The sequence below is a fragment of the Panthera uncia genome, chromosome D1, assembly GCF_023721935.1.
Source record: "Panthera uncia isolate 11264 chromosome D1, Puncia_PCG_1.0, whole genome shotgun sequence".
NCBI classification, from domain to species: Eukaryota; Metazoa; Chordata; class Mammalia; order Carnivora; family Felidae; genus Panthera; species Panthera uncia.
Genome location: NC_064808.1, coordinates 86,070,237 through 86,091,681, shown reverse-complemented (window position 1 = coordinate 86,091,681; position 21,445 = coordinate 86,070,237). Strand labels below are relative to the sequence as shown.

The following is a 21,445-nucleotide window of genomic DNA, read 5'->3' as shown; positions in this document are numbered from 1 at the left end:
CTGCTACCACATTGATCTGAGCCACCATCATCTCTTGCCAGACCCACTACAAACAGCTGCTGCCCGTCTCCCTTCTTCTACCCAGGTCTCCTGTCCTTAACGTGGCAACCAAAGTGATCCTCCAAATAAGGCCAAGTAACAGCTCTGCTCAAAAGCTTCTAATGTCATCCCATCTAATTTTAAATGAAAGCCAAAATCCATACAGTGGTGCCCAGGCCCCAAAGAGAACTTGACTCCTTTCACCTCCAGACCTCACCTCACGTCACTCACTGCTGTGGTCAAACTGCCTTCCAGCAAATCCTGTAGCAAGCCAGGCATATGTCCAGTTCAGCAGCCCCACATTTGCAGTTCTCAGTCTGGAAAGCACCCCCCAGGTAAGTGCTTTGCTCCCCTCCTCATCTCCCTTCAGGCACTCAAAAGTAACCTTCTAATGAGCCCTTCCCAACCACTCTACCCACCTTTGGAATGATAAGCCCACGTGGGCCACATCCCAGCACTTCCTAACCCCTGCACCCCTTTCCAGACTTTTCTGCATAGCACTTATCACACTATATAACCTTTTACTTCTTTGTTTACCTTTTTCTCTCCTTCGCATCACACTTGAATACAAAACCCCAAAATGACAATATTTGTCTGCTGTGTTTGCTGTTTTGGTCCTAGTACTTAGTATGTACTTCATAAATTCTGATCAATTAATGAGTACTGGAAATGACCAAAAATGGGAACAGCTGCTTTACTTACGGAGAAGACTGATTAGGGGCCTACACCTAGCACTGGCTAATGGGCATACGGGAGGTCAGGAAACATTTTTGATTACTATAGTAGAAATTGTTCATATTTTTAATTATCAATCAACTGTTTTAGAGCAAACATTATATATAAAGGATGCAAACTGGTATAAAATAAAATATCCACCAGTAACCAAAACAATTTAGGTGAGGAAAAAGACATAAAAAGTGAAGAATCAAATTCAAAATAAGATGGCTCATTACTATACACTATTTCCAAATGATGGATACAAATAATAGCTACTAACGGCTAAAATGGAGTCCCTTTTTATTCAAAATATAGTCTTAGGATGAGGATCACTGAGTCACCTGAGAGTTCATTGGAAATGCAGAGTCCCAGGTCCCACCCCAGACCCACTGAATCACAATCCACAGTTTTTAATACCACCTCTCAGGCACACTGAACACACATGAACGTTTTCAAAGCAGTGGTCTAAAGAACCTTCATGAAGAACATAGTAAACATTTCAGCGAGGAGAAAGATCAGAGTCCGAGTAAGCGGGGAAACCCAAAGTATACTGCAAGGTAAAGAAACATGTTCCTGACACTAAAGTATAGATAAGGGAAACATTTGGTTACAAAGACGAGATAGTTCCAGTTATTTATGGAGCACCTCAAATTCTAGACTAAAGATTTTGTACATAATTCTGGAGCAGAGGGACATTACTGAAGTTTTCTGAAGCTAGGGATTATGAGATAAAAGTTGTATTCTAGGGGTGCCTGACTGACTCAGTCAGTACAGCATGCGACTCTTTTCTTTTTTAAGGTTATTTATTTATTTATGGGGGGGGGCAGAGAGAAAGGGAGACAGAGATTCTTGATGCTGTCAGCACTGAGCCGACATGGAGCTTGATCCCAACCTGAGCCGATATCAAGAGTCAGACGCTTAACCAACTGAGCCACCCAGGCACCCTGAGTGTGGGACTCCTGATATCAGGGTTGTGAGCTTGAGCCCCACATTGGGTGTAGAGATTACTTACATAAAACTTTAAAAAAAAGAAGTTATTGGGGCACCTGGGTGGCTCAGGCTCAGGTCATGATCTGGAGGATCGTGAGTTCAAGCCCCACATTGGGTTAACTGCTGTCAGCACAGAGCCCCCTTCGGATCCTCTGTGCCCTTCTCTCTGCCCCTACGCCACCTGCGCTCTCTCAAAAACAAACATTAAAAAAAAAAGTTTGATTCTAGAAATTCATGTTAGCAGTATTAAGACAGAGGAAATCATCATGTGTCCACTGTATGAACCTCCTGTGAGACAGGTAAAGATGAATGAGACACGCTCACCCTTTGTGAGGAGACAGCACTTTGGGAGCAAGTGGCAGAGGTGCCGTTAGACTTGGCCAGGGGTAAACAGGACATGGGGGTAGGGAGAGAGGGGTTAGCAAGCTCTCACAGAGGAAGCAGGTCATGGCCTGAAGCCTGAAACACGAGGAGGATTTCAAGTGGCCAAAATGGGGAGGAGGGCACTTCACACTCTGGGCACAATGGGAGCACTTTGAGGGCACGTATGTTCACAGCACACAGAAGCAACGCCCAGCAGAGTGCAGCACTGGGAGAAAGACGAGAACAGGAGAGCAGAGGAGGAGGATGCTTACAAACGCTGTTACAGAACAGAGTGTGCAGTGAGGGTTTATACGCAGTGAGGACAGACTGAAGGATACTGTTTGGGTTAATCAGTCATGAGAGAGGATGAAGGCTGACTGAAATCAGCCCATTAAGCAAGGTCCTAGAAGCACTTCTCTTCGTCCTCCATTAAACCCATCTTTGCCCCAACTTCTGTTCTGTTAGTATAAGCCTTGTGAAAATCCAAATGTGTTTTTATTCATGCCTATTGTAATAAAAGCTAAACATATTAAATAAATATTTGTTTTGAGAGAGAGAACAATAAACTTCATCTCTACTCAATGTTCTACAGTGGGACAAATTCTGGATTTTGAGTGAATCAACCACAAATGAGTTCATTTATGTCTTGGTACACCACACCGTGAGAGCTACGTTAAGTATTGGCCATGGTTACCACCAGACATCAGAAAATTTCAGCAAATCCCAGTTGTGAACCCTCAGGCAAGCTGTTTAACCTCCGTGAGTTTCCTGGGCTCCATTTGTTAATGCAAGGTGTGGCAGGATACAGGAATACACCCCCTACCCCCAAACCTCACAGGACTGCATCAAGAGTCAAATTCCAATTGACAGAAGGGAAATAAAAGTATCCATAAACTCTCAAGCACTTGACAGATATGTGCCATTATGAATCTTCTACCTGTTTTTCCCTAATGCAGAGTATGAAAATATTATCTTAATCTGTCACTTGCAATGTATTCAGAAAGAAACTTCCCAGGGCATTCTAGCATTTTGGTACAAATCTGTATCTTACATCAATGCCTTCCAGGGTGCTGATTTTAATATCCGATTCTTGAAGTACTGGCCTCCAGAATATAAGGAAGCATATGTTCAATACAATGCTGCACACAGGATAAAAACCTGTACCTACTTTACTTGATACAAAATGTCTGGTCAGTGACATGTTAAGGAAACATGGTTACAGAAGAGGAAAGTGCTACAAACTCGAAGAAAGAAAACAAACAATCCGGGAGCAAACAGAAGAAAATAAAGGAAAAAACTATAATTAAGCAAAGTTGCAAGTAAAACAAAGAAAGCAAGACACTAAAGGACCAATTCCCTAAAAGAAGAAAATAAAGAACTTTTTTTAATTTCAAAATTATGCTACAAATTTAGACTAATTTGTTACCTTATAAACTACTTCTTACCATAAGGATTTCATCAGTATTATATCTAATTACTAAGTTTTTTCTCGAAATGAAAGCCTCAGCTACTTTTATGTCTGCTAATCAAAAAATTCAGCTGTCGCCCCCCCCCCAAAAGCCAAATATTTATAATGCAAACTCCATTCAAGTGGCATCCAAAGAGGCTCCTTCTCCCATCATGGTCCCAGGAAAACTACTATAATTCATTTGTCTCAGTGGTATACTGTGAGATGTTGGCATATAGATTTTACCAACAAATATTAATTTTGTATCTACATAAATCTAGTTTTTGACACTCTGGAATTTAAATGACATAAGAGTGGATAAATATAAATCAATAAATACTACAGCTGACATTTATTAAGTATCCAAGGGCTTTAGATGCCTTATCCCTAATCTTCAAAGGGATGTTGCCTCACTTTTTTAAATAAGGGAATTAAAAGTCAGAGAAGCCAAATGTAAAATGTGGCACAGGGATTAAAACTTGAGGTTGGAAGCCTATGCTCTTATCCCTTCAACTGTGTTGTTTTCACACATGTATATAAATTAAATATCTAAATTAAACCTACTGTCAGAAAATATCTATGTTATGGGGTGGTTGCATTAAGAAGGACCCTTGGAAATCACCTATTTGGAAAGGATGGAGTTAAGGAGAGATACAATCTATTTTTTCATATTCTATAAAGTAATACTTTTTTATTGTAAAGGGGTTGAATAATACAGAAGCAAACAGAGAAAAAAATTAAATTTCTTTTGCTGATGTCTACAATCTCATTCCCCTTTCTAGTTGGTATATATCCTTCCAGATCATTTTCTATGAATTTACAATGAGATTATTCTATGTTGTGATTTGCTTTTTCATTTAACAATAAATCACAGAAAACAATTCCATATGACTTTCTTTTTAAGGGCTGCAGAATATTTCACACACATAAATAGATAAGGAAGTATCTATTTTGAAACTGTGATTTCCAACATTTGAATATTAAAGCGATACTGCAAAGAATATTTATCTGGATGGGAGATATATTTAAAGAATGAAAAGTGACCAATTCAAAAATGACAAAGGACTTGAACTGGGATTTCTCCAAAGAAGATATACAAATGGCCAATAAACACATGAAAAGATGTTCAACATCATTCCATTTCTGTATAATCACCACCTGGATCCACAGAACACTGCTAGCACTCCAGAATCCTCTCTCCTACCCATCCCAGTCACCTATCCCCTTCCTCCCGCCCAAAGTTAACTGCTATTCTGAATTCTAACACCACAGAACCATCTTAAACTCTGTGATTCTGAACTCTCTCCTCATCTGTGTGGAATTATACGGCGTATGTATGCATGTACGTATAGCACACTTCTCTCACTCAACACTTATTTTTGTGAGATTCACCCATATTGTGGCAGACAGCCAGAACTCATTTCATTTTCATCGGTGTAGAAGAATCCGTTCAACGAATGTGCCTTTATTTATCCATCCCATTATGAATATGCCTCTGGTTTTTCAAGTTTTTTGACAATTAGGACTAAGGTTGCTATAAACATTCTATATTGACCTAAGAGTGAAGCTGCTGGACCCCAGGGTATGTGTCAACTTCAGTATGTAATACCAAACAATGATTGTCCCACATTATCTCCCATCAGCAGTGTGAGAGAATTCCTACTGATGTATATCCTTGCCAACCTTTGGCATTATTATTCTTAAATTTTAACCTCTGGTGGGTATGTATTAAAGAGTCAATGAGATTTCAGTTTGCATTTCCCTAAAGACTGATGACGTTTCCCATCTTGTCATACGCTTATGAGCATTTTGGATATTTGTTGTAAAGTACCTATTCAAGTTTTCACTTAATTAAACAAATCATTTTATCGGTCCCTTTCTTACTGATTCTTTACACACTTTAGTTATGTGACCTTTGTCAAATATCTTTCTCATTTTGTGATTTGCTTTCTTCATTATCTTAATAGCATTTAAGATCAAGTTCTGATCTTTAATTCAATTTAATTATTAAGCTTTTCAGTTAAGATTACTGCTTATGTTTATCCCGAGATCATGAAAATAGGTCATGAAGATACTCTACTGTATTATCTTCTAAGAGTTTTATTGTTTTGCCTTTCACATACAGATCTGTAATTCTCCCAGAAATGATTCTGTATACAGGGTTAAATAAGAATTTTATACACTCATACACACACACACACCCCTGAAGGTGACCTAGCACCATTTATTGAAATAACTGTCCTTTTGACATTGCTCTGCAAAAAAGTATCTATATATTCACAGGTTTGTTTCTGGACTCTATTCTGCTCCACTAATCTATTTGTCTGTCTACCCTTGAATTAATATCAGTACCTTAAGTGAAGTTTTAACAATAAATCTTGATATTTAAAATAGTAAGTTTCCCCACTTTATTGTTCTTCAAAATTGTCTTGGGATTTAGGTCTCTGCATTTCCATAATTATTTTAGAATCAGTTTAGAACCAGTTGTCAATTTCCACAAAAATTCTAACTCAAAACTTGGGGCATTTATCAGTAACTCTGCCCTACTGGGCTCTGAGCTCCAATTTTTGTTCTCCTAGGACTACTGTGCCTTTCTCTACTCTATCAGTAGATACCCTAGGGGAATAAAGTCTCCATATACTGAAGTCTGTCTTCAGGATGTCCTTTTTCTGCTTAACCTCAGCTCAGTAATTGTTTACTGCCTTATTAACTCTCCAATGCTTCAAAGAGATATTTTTTTTTATTCCTGTCCAAATCTTCTGTGTTCAGAGCAAAGGCTTTATCTAAATTCCCTTGTCCTTCGAGTTAAGAAGAAAATAAGCATTGCCCTGCTTTTCTCTTACCCTCTCTCCCTACTTTCCTTTCTCTCCCCTCTTCCTCCCCTAACCCTTTTTCTTTCTTTCTAGACAAAAAGGTGGATAATGGAAGAAATGAGGAATCCCACTATGGAAATTACAAAAAAGACAAAATGTTGATCCAAGAAATAAAATAAGGGGCACCTTGGTGGCTCAGTCAGTTAAGCGTCCGACTTCAGCTCAGGTCATGATCTCAGGGTTTGTGAGTTTGAGCCCCACGTTGGGCTATGTGCTGACAGCTCAGAGCCTGGAGCCTGCTTCGGATTCTGTGCCTCCCTCTCTCTGCCCCTCCCCTGTTCGCACTCTATCTTTCTCAAAAATAAATAAACCTTAAAAAATGTTTTTTAAAAAAGAAATAAAATAAGAATTGAAGAATTTATCAGGTGGGCTTAAGAGAAGCCTACACAGAAGAATAACTGAACTTTAAGAGAGGTCAATAAAAGTAAACTGGAAAGAGAGGGTGTGTAAGACAGTATCAAAGAGTGTAACCAATCTGTAAAGGAAAAGAGGAAGAGCAACGATTGCACAGAAGAAATACTGTAAAGATAATAGCTGAGAAAACTAAAACTTGAAGAAAGATATCAATAAATAAATCCAACTGTTCCATAAGCTACAAGCAGGATAAACACACACAAAAAACTACGTATGCTTTCCCTTCTTCTTCCCCCCACCTCAACCTCACCTTCTCCCATCAAACTGTAACTGTGATGATTCAACTGCTAATTTCTTATGGACAAGCTTCTATCTTTCTTCCTCTTTTCTTTCCTCTTCTTTTCTACTTCCCTCTCCCACCTACTCCCTCCCCCACCACACCTTCTTTTTCTTAAGGCAACACGGATACTTGTTTTCTTGATCAGGACATGGTGACTCAATGATTTTATTTTTACGTACACAAATAATTGAACATATTGAGAACATTAAGAAGAACTCCGAAGGGAAAAATTTTCCTATTGCCCTTGTTGTGTAATAATATAGGGAGCTTTAAATTTCAGCCTCAAACTATAGCTGCATCTTTCAGATTTGGCATCTAACAGTAACAGATGGCAATGTTAAAAATAAATAGAACATTCAAGTTGTTTATACTGTAGGCAAAGACAGTTTTAAAGTGTGAAACAAGCCTGAGGCTAACAGAATTCACATCATCCTTTTCGAAATATATTAAGAATCCACATTTCCTTATGCCAATCCTGCAATGCTGCTCACAGAAGATAAAATACTAGCTTTTAAAGGTGTGCTGGCATTATAAGTCATCACTCATTTAGAATTAACATTGTCCTACAGGTCTATTAATAGACACTTGTCTTCCAGAAGTATCAATACCTGATTAACTTTCTCAAGTTTTAAAGCTTCTGGAGCTTATCGCTATTAGAAATGTCACTTTCTCGTTCAAAACATGAGAAAGTATTCAATTGACAAAATTGAATACCAATATTAAGCTAATTTTTAAAACTAAGTTTGCAGGATATCTCTGAGGCAAAATATCAAAGATGATATTTAATACCTAATAAGTTAAGTGTATACAGAAGAAATGCATATAAAAATAATGCATAAGAGACAACAATAAATTTTTGATGTTGAATTTAATAACTTCAAAATAATGATACAAAAAACCATGGTCATCTTAACAGATCGATAAAAAGTACTTGACAAAGCCAACATCCTTTCATGATAAAATCATTGAAGAAATTAAGAACTGAAGGGTGCTTCCCCAATCTGATAAAGGACATCTATGAAAACCCAACAACTAACATCTTACTTAATGGTTAGTTAAGAAATGGATGTTTTCTCCTAAGGTCAGAAATAAGACAAGGATGGCCATAGTCTTGCCAGGGAAATTGGACAAGAAGAATAAATAAAAAGCATCCAGATTGCAAAGGAAGAAGTAAAAATATATTCACAGATGATTTGATCTTGTATATAGAATATCCAAAGGAATCCACTAAAAAAAAAACTATTAGAATAAACATTTCAACAAGATTTCATGATTCATGATTAATATACAAAATTAATTGTATTTCTATGCATTTGCAATGAAAAAGAAAATGAAGTCAAGAAAGTAATTCCATTTACAATAGCATCAAAAATAATAAAAATAAATTTAACAAAAAAATGCAAACATACACTCTGAATACTACAAGACATTGAACAAAATTAAACAAGCTCTAAATAAATGGAAAAACATCCCATGTTCATGAACTGAAAGACTTAATAAATACTGGTAAGAGGATAATACTTCCCAAATTGATATACAGATTTAATATAATCCCTATCAAAATCCAGCTGACTTCTTTGCAGAAACTGACAAGCTGATTCTAAAATTCATACGGAATTGCAAGGAACCCAGAAGAGCCAAGTCAATCCTGAGAAAGAATAAAGTATTAAGAGCAAAATTTGCCACAAAACAAACACATGCTGACAGCATGGAGCCTGCTTGGGATTCTCTCTCTCCCTCTCTCTCTGCCCCTACCCTGCTCATGCTCTCTATCTCTCCAACTTAAAAAAAAAACAAAGAACAGACATATAGATCAGTGGAACAGAACTGAAAGTATAAAAATAAACTTATATGTCCAAGGTCAATTTTCTGCAAGGGAGTCAAGACAATTCAATGGGGAAGGAATAATCTTTTTTTCAAAAAATAGTGCTGAGACACCTAGATGTCCAATGGAGTTGAACCTTATACCAGACACAAAAATTAACTCAAAGTTTACTAAAATCTAAGACCTAAAACCATAAACTTCTTAGGAGAAGATATATGAGTAAATCTTGACCTTGGGTTAGGCAAAGTCTTCCTACATAAGACATCAAAAGCATAAGGAACAAAAAAAGATAAACTGAACTTCATCAAAATTAAAAAAAATTTATACTTCCATGGACAGAATAAAGACAAGCAAAGACAACCCACACAATGTGAGAAAACATATGCAAATCATATTGTCTGATAAAGCACTTGTATCTAGAATATACATAGAATACTTAAAGAATATATAAAGAATGTATATAAAGAATACTTGCCAATTAAAAAATGGGAAAAGGATATGAATAGACATTTCTCCAAAAACATGCAAATGGCTAATAAGCACATAAAAAGATACTCAACATGATTAGTCATCAGGAAAATGAAATCAAACTCCCAAAGATACACCACTTTGTAACTACTAGGATGGCAATAATCAAAAACACACTAACAAGGATATGGAACAACTGAAACTCTCATACACACTGCCAGGGCGTATTGTAAAAACTACTTTGTAAAGCAGTCTGGCAGTTCTTCAAAGGTTAAACATAGAGCTACCATATGACCCAGCGGTTTTACTCCTAGATATATACTTGAGAGATGAAAATATATATATCCACACAAAAACTTATACACCGATGTTCATAACTGCATTATACATAATAGTCAAAAATGGAAACAACTCAAAATGAGTGGATAAAATATGGCCTCTCCATACAATGGAATATTACTTTAGCCATAAAAAAGAATGAGATTCTGATACATGGATGAACCCTGAAAACACTGTGCTAAGTCAAAGAAGCTAATTACGAAAGACCACTATTGTATGATCATGAAAGGTCTGGAATAGGGAAATCTGTAGAGACAGAAAGTAGACTAATAGCTGCTTAGGGCTGGAGAAGAGGGATGGGGTTGAGGCACCTCTCTGCTAAAGGGTATGGGATTTTCTTTTAAGTTAATGACGCCATGTTTAAAAAAAAGAAAAAAAAAACCCTACAGTCATCACAACCACAAATTAAATCTACTGAGCAAGTACCCACTGAGAAAGTTTTTTAGTAATTTTACCCAAAGAAGGGGAATTTAACAGAGGATAAAATGTCTTGAAAAGAGACTGAGAGGAGAAAGCAGGAAAAGACCTCTCTGACCTCAGCCATAGTAATCTCTTACTTGACACATCCCCAAAGGCAAGGGAATTAAAAGCAAAAATGAACTACTGGGACCATATGAAGATAAAAAGCTTCTGCACAGCAAAGGAAACAACCAACAAAACTAAAAGGCAACCAACGAAATGGGAAAAGATATTTGCAAATGACATATCGGACAAGGGGCTAGTATCCAAAATCTATAAAGAGCTCACCAAACTCCACACCCGAAAAACAAATAATCCAGTGAAGAAATGGGCAGAAAACATGAATAGACACTTCTCTAAAGAAGACATCCAGATGGCCAACAGGCACATGAAAAGATGCTCAACGTCGCTCCTCATCAGGAAAATACAAATCAAAACCACACTCAGATATCACCTCACGCCAGTCAGAGTGGCCAAAATGAACAAATCAGGAGACTACAGATGCTGGAGAGGATGTGGAGAAATGGGAACCCTCTTACACTGTTGGTGGGAATGCAAATTGGTGCAGCCACTCTGGAAAACAGTGTGGAGGTTCCTCAGAAGATTAAAAATAGACCTACCCTATGACCCAGCAATAGCACTGCTAGGAATTTACCCAAGGGATACAGGAGTACTGATGCATAGGGGCACTTGTACCCCAATGTTTATAGCAGCACTCTCAACGATAGCCAAATTATGGAAAGAGCCTAAATGTCCATCAACTGATGAATGGATAAAGAAATTGTGGTTTATATACACAATGGAGTACTACGTGGCAATGAGAAAGAATGAAATATGGCCCTTTGTAGCAACATGGATGAAACTGGAGAGTGTGATGCTAAGTGAAATAAGCCATACAGAGAAAGACAGATACCATATGGTTTCACTCTTATGTGGATCCTGAGAAACGTAACAGAAACCCATGGGGGAGGGGAAGGAAAAAAAAAAAAAAAGAGGTTAGAGTGGAAGAGAGCCAAAGCATAAGAGACTCTTAAAAACTGAGAACAAACTGAGGGTTGATGGGGGGTGGGAGGGAGTGGAGTGTGGGTGATGGGTATTGAGGAGGGCACCTTTTGGGATGAGCACTGGGGGTTGTATGGAAACCAAATGGACAATAAACTTCATATATTGAAAAAAAAAAAAAAAAAGAAAGAAAAGAGACTGAGAATCCTGTCTCAAGTAGAACTGTAGAGAACACTGTTTTGAAGTATTTTTCTCTACTAAACAGTAAAAGTAGTCTGCCTAAAAATTTAAAATTCCTATGAGAATTCTTAATCTTCTGTGAAGAAACAAGCTTCAAAAGCATATTACCTTTACCTGAATACTATAAGCAAATATGATTTGATGTATGCTTGGGGGGCAGAGGTGGGGAAATACTAAATAAGCTTTTCCCCCCTAATTTTTATATATAGGTCCTAACCCTAAAAGATACTTTAAGGAAAATATTACAAATAAATTCTGAGGCCCAGCAAATTTTTCTTTTTCTTTTACTGCGGGCAGAGTATGGAGAAGGGCAAAGAAAGGTGAAGGGAATATAATATAAGTAGGAGACGTAAATCTGATTACTTCCTCTTTCCTCCAAAATCTTTCAGTCTTTGTTTTTGTTTTCCTTTAAAAATTTTATATAACATTAAAAACTTCCAAGCTAAGTATTCTGTACAATCTACCTAGATTAAATCACCCCAATAAAAACAAGTTTCCATTTTGATTTTCACCCCCTGTAACACTGCTTTATTCATTAAATAATCCACATATTTATATAGCACTATAAATATACTATTAAGTAATGAGAAATGCTGTTTAAAATAGTTTTGATGTTCACAATCATTGATAAAATATACATTCCCTTCATTTATTAGTTTCCAGCTAATCACATCATTTGTGTGAGTTCTTTAAACCTGTTATTTTCATCATTGTGTTCATCAATAAACTATATCCCTACTATATAATTATAAAAACAAATAATGACAAAGATTAATGGAACAAATAGTTGTTTGAAATTATCTAAAATGTTGATGTATCTTTGTGAAATGATCAATAAAGAAATAAGAATATTTTAAAACTCAAAACCACCTAAAATTAAGAATGCATACATATCATGTCAATAAATGGCAACAACAGCAAAACAAGCTATGTGCTTGACTAAAAGAGAAAACCTGTTTCTTCAAGCAGTTGATAAAAATCATCACCCTGATGAAAAAGTGTACTCACCTGGTTTTGGCACTGAGTTGGTCACTGACTGGGGGACTTTCTGATTAATTAACTCCACGCAGTGTCCAGGAAAGAGACCCACCTAAGGAAGAAAAGCAGCAAAGAGAGGATTCTAAACCAGAGAGCAGACCAGTGTGTGAACAGTGCCAATTCAATTCCAGTAATATACTCCACAGTCCCTCCCAAAGGATTCTATTATTCCAAGACTCTAAATCACAGATGATACCAATGACACAAACAAATAATAAAACAATCTGTTGCTATGTGTGTACAGGGTTGTGTTTTATTCGTCCAAATATCTAAGTCTGCTTTTTTAGTTTTAGCTTTTAATTTACCAAACTTTTTTTTTTACACCATTCAAATATGCAGTCTGAAACCAAGCTAAGCAAGCAGTACCTATAATTTTTACCTCTTAATAACTTACTTTGCTGAAATTTCAACCTAGTTGTGTTGGTATCTCCACAGCCAAATTTTATATTTGTCTTCTCTATAATTAAAAAAAATCAACACTAAACCACATTCAAATTTTTTTGGAATTTTCTTCTCATTTCTCCCACAGGTTTCATGAAAAATGACAGGACTAAAATAAATTGGTGAAACAACACTCATTTCACATCCTGCTGTTGTGAAAGAGCTAGTAGTGTGTGAAAACGTGGGAAAGCAAAAGAGAAGAAAACAACCAAACTCAGCAGTAGTGACAGACTCTGGCTTTGACAAACACACCACTTTGACCTAATCGCAGAACTGCTCATGGTGTTAGATACAGAATCCTAAGAAGTTATATTAGGAAAATACTGAGATCACCCACAGACCACCCAGATCACACAGAGATACTGGATAGCCAATAGAATAAATACAGAGATAAATAGCTTGGAAACAAAAGTAAAAAGAAGATCTTTGCCAATATTTATAGATGTTTCCTTAGATAGGAATATAATCAGGCTACCATGCAACAGATGTTAAAGCTGAACATGAAAACTACATCACTTTTACATCCCTCTGTTGACAGACTCGGGAAGAATGGAATGGTCTTCCAAGAGTTATGACTCATCATGAAGTTCTGAGCTGTATGATTTCCATCTGTGTGGGATTATTTTCACATATGCATTTGCTGCATTCTTATTTTGATTTCTGGATCAATATTCCATGGTAGTTCTTAAGAGTATGAAGATGTAACCGGTTATCATGAGTTGAAAAGGGGTTTTTAACAAGTTATCAGTTTGTTTAAAAGCTCTCTGATTTGGGGATTCTTAAAGTCCCTATGCATTCCCTTCCAAAACGATGCTTTGTTTGTTTTACTGGTGAAATTTCATAGAACATTTTATTCAACTTCCTATTTAGCCAAACAAGTAGAAATTCTTCCAAGATCGATTAGAACCAGATAAGACTCACCTTGAAAAACCCTTCTCATTCTTTCTTACACAAACCCATTATGAGAGGTTAACAGTGCAGCCTCAAAGGTAAGAGTGCTTGGGTTCAATTCTAGGTCTGCTTATAAGATCAGGTTCGCAACCTAGCCTCTGTTTCAGTTTCTTCATCTAAACAATGTAATAGTACCTAGCTCCTAAGTGTTGTTATGAGAACTAAATGGATCAGCATAAGCAAAATACATATAGTTAGCACCCATTAAATGTCAGTATCCAATAGTCGGTTACCAGAAGACCTTGAAGGCTCCAGCTCCTCCATTAAATGGATGACACATAATACTTACCACCTTCTGCACATACAGACTTAAGTTTGTTTCCTGCCTATGAAATATCATTCTTTCCATAAAATTAGAATTCATTTCAACTTATAAACATTTTCTGCAATTTTCTAGAGAGAAAAGACCAGGATCTAAATAAACTTGGCCCACCTACTTACTAGGCTCTGTGATCTGGAGCAAATTAGTTAACATCTGTTTCAGTTTCTTAATTTGTGAAAATGGGGATAACAGGAATGCCTGGGTGACTCAATCTGTTGAGTGTCCAACTTCAGCTTGGGTCATAATCTCAGGGTCGTGAGATTGAGCCCCGCAGCAGGTTCCACACTAAGTGTGCAGACTGCTTAAGATTCTCTCTCTCTCTCTCTCTCTCTCTCTCTCTCTCTCTCTCTCTGTCCCACCCTCTCCCCTGCTCACACATGCTCTCTCTGCAACATAAAAAAATTTTTTTTAATAAAAAACAGGATAATATTAGCTACCACAATAATTTGTATGAAAGCACCTAGCCGAGTTTCTAAACATGAATATCTTTCAGCAAATAAAAACTAGTTTTTTGTCACTTCCTAACAAAAACTGAACAAAGTTTAATGAACTTCTTTGGGGAACTATATAATATATATCAGTTACATTCGTACCTTTTAAATTTGTCTCCATGCATTAGCTTTAAATATATGAGTGAGCATGCTACTGTGTGCTATGTAAAGGTCCATGGTATGTTCCTTTACTGCCTATCTCCAATCCCTGCTCACTTGTCTCCCTTTAATATAAAGTATATTACCATCAGCTAAATTATATATTCAGTGCCCACACTCCTTGCATGCAGGTGTAGCCACAGCACGTGTAAATACAGCTCTATTACTACTATTCTGTTTCCTTCCTCCTATTTTGAATCCAGGTATCAAGATTGGATCTGTAGTGGCCATCATTTGACCTTAAAAGAAAAGCCAAGAGAATCTTAGAGATTTCTGCTTAGCATCAGTTAGCTGCTAACTCAACAGCCATCAGTCACTTTTTCTGTTCACTTTTTTGTTTCTTGAAACCAAAAGCATTCCTAGTTAATACGTCTTTTAATTAGAAGAGTTGACTCTATAAATTTGTGAAAGGCAAATAGATTCTATTTTCCTATTATAAAATTTCCATCATAAAAAATGAAGTTGTGTTCTATTGAAAATATACACAATAACGTAACCTTAAGAAAGAACGTAAGTAAAACTAAAAATATACTTAATGAACATTTACTTTTCTGATTCATACTGAAACTAATATTTTACCAAATATCAACAATTCTGGAAAACTCAAAATGTCAAATGTTAAAAGTGACTGGAACTCTGATAATATGATTTATGTATGAACTATGTCATCCTGTGTCATAGATTATTCTTTCTGCAGCAGTGACAATTTCTAAAGCTCTAATTTATAGGACTGAGATGGGTGAGGAAAATTGGGTATATTGGGAGGGGCCAAGATGAGTTTCAACTCCAGTAATAAGAAGGAAGAGAGAGAAAAGACCAGTCTATCTAGAGATAGTCCCCCCACCTTATCCACAGTTTTGCTTTGTTTCAGTTACCCGCAGTAAACCATGGTCTGGAAGCAGATGATTCTCCTTCTCACGACGTCACAATGCCTACATAATTCACGTCACTTCATCTCATCACATAGGCATTTATCATCTCACATCATCACAAGGAGAAGGAGTACAGTACAATAAGGTATTTGGAGAGCGAGACAGACCACATTCGCATAACTTTTAGTATATTTTTAGAACTGTTTTATTTTATTATTTTTGTCAATCTCTTACTGTGCCTAATTTACAAATTAAACTTTGCCATAGATACATATATATGTATAGCAAAAACCTAGTATTTACAGGGTTCAGTACTATCCATAGTTTCAGGCATTCTCTGGGGGAAAAGGGAGGACTACTGTATATCCCAAAGTGTGCTGATAAAGCTAAACAACTGGCTCTCCAAGAGGAAGGGTCTTGATTTATAGTGTTTGCCAGAGTCAGTGGCTGGTGTCAAGACCCGGCGGGTGTCAAGCTACCAAAAAGACACAACCAAACGCAATTGCAAAGAGATGCACAGTAGCCTGTTAGGTCGTATTTATACCACACAGAACACTAGGCAGAAATACCCTCAAGAGCATAGGTAACAGTAAAATATAGTGAAATAATTATAAATAAAGTTTTAAGTATTTATTACCTTTGTTTTTAATACAATTCATTTAACTAAAAATTCATAGGCTTTAATTTTTAAAAGCAGCTGTGTTTCACAGTTGTACCACCAAATTCCTAAAAATTTCACAACTTGCTCTGGCTCACCACTAATCTATACCTACACACTGGGTCCTGTGCCTGTCATAACCCTAATAGCTCCTGGGAATAGGTTTCAGGCAGCTTGACCAATACATGGCTTCCTCTCCAACTGCAAGTGAATAAGGAAAGACCTAAATGCAACAGACTGCAATCTGAATCTTCTGACCTTCTTCTACATTGAGGATGGGCTCACACAGTAAAGGAAATAGGTTTGTTGACAAAAGTCAATGTACTGAAAAAATATTCTGGTACAACTTAGAGGGAATGTTGGATAAGAAACTACTGTCTTAAAATAAGGCTGGAGCTTTGGTAACAGTGAGAATAGAATGAAATCACTGCTTACCAATGGAGCCTAATCCTAACTATAGTCTCTCTGAGGCAACTAATCAAAATCTAACAGGAATTTCAACACAACAATGTGCTTATCACTGATTTTTTTAAAAAAAATCCTATTCTAATGGTTGATTTATGTAATTAATGGCTAGTGAAAGTTTAGGACTTAGCATAACAAAATATTTTTTTGTATTAAGCATAGTGAATGAAGTCATGCTCTTACTTCCAGAGATATACCACAGATTTTTCATCAATGTAACTATGTGGCCTCAGAGAGTTTCTAATTTTTCATTTTCAGACTACAACTTCCTATCTTCCCAGGTCTCTAGTGTTCATATATTCCATGACAAGAGAAGTTCAAATTCAGAGATACTGCACCCCTTTCCTCCCTATATTTCCCCACTAGGGTACCATCTCCCCTTCCAATCATTTGTTTTTACTACTCAGTATGAATCTGTGATTGATCATTTGAACTTTAAAATATATCAGTATTTGGGGCGCCTGGGTGGCTCAGTCGGTTGAGCGTCTGACTTCGGCTCAGGTCATGGTCTCACAGCTCTGTGAGTTCGAGCCCCACATTGGGCTCTATGCTGACGGCTCGGAGCCTGGAGCCTGCTTTGGATTCTGTGCCTCCCTCTCTCTCTGACCCTTCCCCGCTCACACTCTGTCTCTCTCTCTCAAAAATAAATAAAATCATTTAAAAAATTTATTTAAAAATTTAATAAATAAAAAGTATACCTTTATTTCTTTTATATGTGAAAAATACTGACTTCTTTGAAATTGTTTGTAGGTATTGTTTGTATACTTCATTTCAGAAATCACATGGAAGGATTTTAGAGAATATTTATTATAATGAGGGGGTGTAAGTTTGAGGAGTTTAAGAACTACTGCTCTAAACCATTTTGTTAATAATTTCCATGAAATTGAACGCTTAGATATCATTTGGTAGGACATATTCTGATGCTATAAATTATCAAAAGGCTATGAAGAAACAAATTTATGGTATCAATGGCAGTTGCACTAATAAGAAAAATAAAAATAGGAACAATACAGAAGATAATTTAAGAAAATTTACATATTTTTATGATCCAAGGGGGAAAAATGCAAAATTGGAACTCACCAAGCTTGTGAACTGGTCCTGGCTATACCATTATGTACTGTCTTGGTGAATCAGAATCTGCACAATTTATCTAAATCTTTTGTCTCTAGATTTCTGTAATTTTTAAATGACAGGTTAGGACGAGACGACCCACTATCATTTTTTCTACAAGGAGACAAGTAGAAGCCACTACCAGTTCGTTAAATTACTATTGTGATCTATTCGTTGCCCAGAATACCTAGGATTTGATCTAAGCTCGGATAAGAAACAGCAGAATAACAATGGGCAAGTTGTTTAAACCCACATGCTTTAGTTCTGTCATCAGCAAGAGATGATAATAGTACCTTCTTCACAGAGTTATAAGAACTAGAGATTGATGGAAAGCACTTAGCACAGCACATTTAAGAAGCACTTCATTTGTAGTATAATATATTCCCTCTTTACTTGAAATTATTTAACATTACCTATGAAAATTTATAGTATATGATTTCCTGAAACTTAACTAGAGAGGAAATGTTGTGCCTCATTTAATAGTGAGTAATGAAAAGGCGTAGCTTTGGATGCCATATATAAATAATATGATCTTTTTGTAAAGGAACAGGTAAACTTCGCCCCTCTGTTAAACTAGTATGGGGGACAATGTTCCCAAATATCTTCCTTTAGAATAAAGAATACTTTTTTGAAAATAAGTTACCTAGAACCATATTAAACTCCTGAGCTAAAGGACCTTTTTATTGTCCATGATTGGTTCTCTGATGTTTGTACACAAAAACACTAACATGACATTTGGGCTAACTATGAAAAATAAAACAGTTCATCCTTTACCACGTTGTAGAGAGCTAAGAGAACGCAAGCTGTATAAAATTCTGTCTATCTCTAAGTGGTATTCTATCCATTAGGTTAACTATGTCCCAAATGTGTTTTAAGGAAGATTTCCTGGGGGGTAAAGAGAGTATTTGCTAAACTGTGTTTAATTTCTTCTTTTATCTGTGCATAGGATAAACAACGGGAGGCCACTTGGTGATTCTCACATTTTGTGCTGAATAACTATCTGAATAACTTGGTAAAATTCAGATTCCTGTCCCCATTCCCCAAGATTCTAATTGGTAATACCTCACTTTAACATGTTTCTCAAGTCATTCTGATGCTAGCTACTCCCAGATAAAACTCTGAGAAACTGCCTAAACAAATACTTCTCAAAGATATTGACATTTTATATTTGTGTTATGTCTTTTACCTAAGAAAAAAGGCTCCCCAGATACCTCACCTCTTATTTCCAACAAAACTCCACAGCCAGGCACAAAAGCTGATGCCATTTAGTTTTTAAAATAAGGGAAAAAAAATAGTTGTGTTGGGTTTTTTGTTTTTGTTTTTTTTTTTTTTTTGCTTTTGTTTAAGTACATTCTATGATGAAACACTTCAGAAAACAAAGGTAAAAAATGATACACTTTAGGAAACAAAGTAAAAACAGATTTCAGAATTTCTATAGTTAATATAATTTCACACTTCCTACTCTGAGAAGTTTAAGAAAAGAAACAGAGTCACGGTATAATTTAAACACATGGGTGAACTAATCCTTCTGTTCCCACAGCTAAATTATGGTCTAAAACAATACATGGACCAGAACTTGGAAAAATGCTCAACTTTATCAACCACTGGCTGAGTAGCAGTTTACCTACTACCTACAGCACACAGTGAGCACTGTTTCTGGGCAACACCTGAACCAGAATCACATAGATAAAAATATGGTCTTATGCCTCATCCCACCATCACTGAAACAGAATTTTTGGGCTTCGGTCCTGGGACTTTATATTTTAACAAGTTCCCCCGGTGATTTTCAAGTACACTAAGGTTTGAAAATCAGTGGTGAAGGAAAAGTAGAAGCAATTACTGGTAATAGAAGAATGAAGATAGCAGCATAACACCCTTAAGTGTATTAATAAATCCTATAACTTGGACTTTATTTGCAAATTATGACAACAATTTAATACCACTATGCACCTATTAAAATGGCTAAAATCCAAAAAAACCTGAGAACCATCAAATGTTAGTGAGAATGCTGAGAACAGCATCACTTGCTGCTAGGAATGCAGAACGGGACAACCACTTTGAAAGACAGTTGGTGGCTTCTTACAGAGCTAAACACAGGCTTACCATATGATCCAGCAACTGCACTCCTTCATATTTACCCAAAGGAGCTGAGGTCTTATATCCACACAAAAACCTGCACATGGATGTTTATAGCAGCTTTATTAATAACTGCCAAAAACTGGAAACGGCCAAGATGTCCTGTAATAATTGAATGGAAAAATAAACTCTGGCACATCCACAACAATGAATATTACTGACAGAAAAGGAATTCTCGAACCACGGAAACACACAGAAGAACTTTAAAGGCACACTGCTAAGTGAGAGAAGCCAGTCTGACTACGTACTGTATGACTCCAACTATATGATATTTTGAAAAAGGCAAAACTGTGGAGACAGTAAATGATTAGTAGTTCTCAGGGGTTATGAGAAGAGAAGGACAAAAAGGTAGAGCACAAGGGTTAGGGCAGTGAAACTACTCTGTATGAAGCTGTAATGTTCATACATGTAATTAGGCATTCACTAAAACGCACAGAACTATACATCACAAAGAGTGAACCTTAGTGTAAACAATGGGCTACGGTTAATAATAATGTACGAAATTTGGTTCATTAATTGTAACAAAAAAGCAAGCCCCCAAATTATTTTAATCATTGTGGGGCAGGATGTGAAACTGACATTCTGTATTGTATATATCCAAATATTCTGTATCCATGTGATTCTGGCCCAGGATCTAATGATCCTCAGACAACTCTTTTAGAAACAGTACTTATTCTATGCTATCTGTAATCTTTGCAAATCAGCTGGTGGTCAGTAAAGATCAGCATTTTGCCAATGCTATACAATGAATTTGTAAAGCAAGATGTTAATAATAGGAGAAGCTGTGTATGTGTCTGTGTGGGGGCGGTGGAAGGGATTATATGAAACTCTATACTACCTGCTCAATTATTCTGTAAATCTGTACTAAAAATGAGGTCTAATTATTCTCTTAATACTAAAGTCACAACCCAGCAATGCACAGCATCAGTTCACAGCAATACACAGGAAAGGCTACCATACTGATGCCTGTACCTTGTCATGCCTTGAGAGCTGGCCAGAAAGGAGACAACAAACACACGTGACTGTAACAGAAGAAAAGCAGAATCCATGTAACAAGGCATGAACACTTCAACTTGAGCAGACATGCAAGTGGAGATGCATAGGGCCTGCATACTGACAGCACACTTCCAGAAAGCTTTCCAGCAGTGCTCAGAGCATGATACTACAGAGTTGGCATCCATCCTGGGAAGCAGTGGCCCACATCCTTGTTCCCCTTTACTCTCTCTTCTGGGAACAGTCATCTCTAAATGGCCTTGATCCCCAGGAAAACTACTAGAACCTACCTCACGGTCAAGCCCAGCCCCTACACATTATTAGTGCAGGCTTCCTGCCTTGGTGGCTCCTCC

General features: G+C 36.7%; 1 protein-coding gene and 1 long non-coding RNA gene across 3 annotated transcripts in view; one reads left to right on the top strand and one right to left on the bottom strand.

Annotated features, from left to right (window-relative positions):
- Positions 1–21,445, bottom strand: part of ARHGAP32 (Rho GTPase activating protein 32) — a 296,415-nt gene that overhangs the window by 61,212 nt on the left and 213,758 nt on the right. For both annotated transcript variants that reach the window (XM_049654455.1, XM_049654445.1), the window contains exon 10: positions 12,465–12,546. In XM_049654455.1, coding sequence (XP_049510412.1) covers positions 12,465–12,546 — 82 coding nt within the window. The remainder of the gene's footprint in view (positions 1–12,464; positions 12,547–21,445) is intronic.
- Positions 15,825–19,870, top strand: LOC125938974 (uncharacterized). Its single transcript, XR_007462875.1, has 2 exons — positions 15,825–15,875; positions 19,504–19,870. It is a non-coding gene; the product is annotated as an uncharacterized LOC125938974 (long non-coding RNA).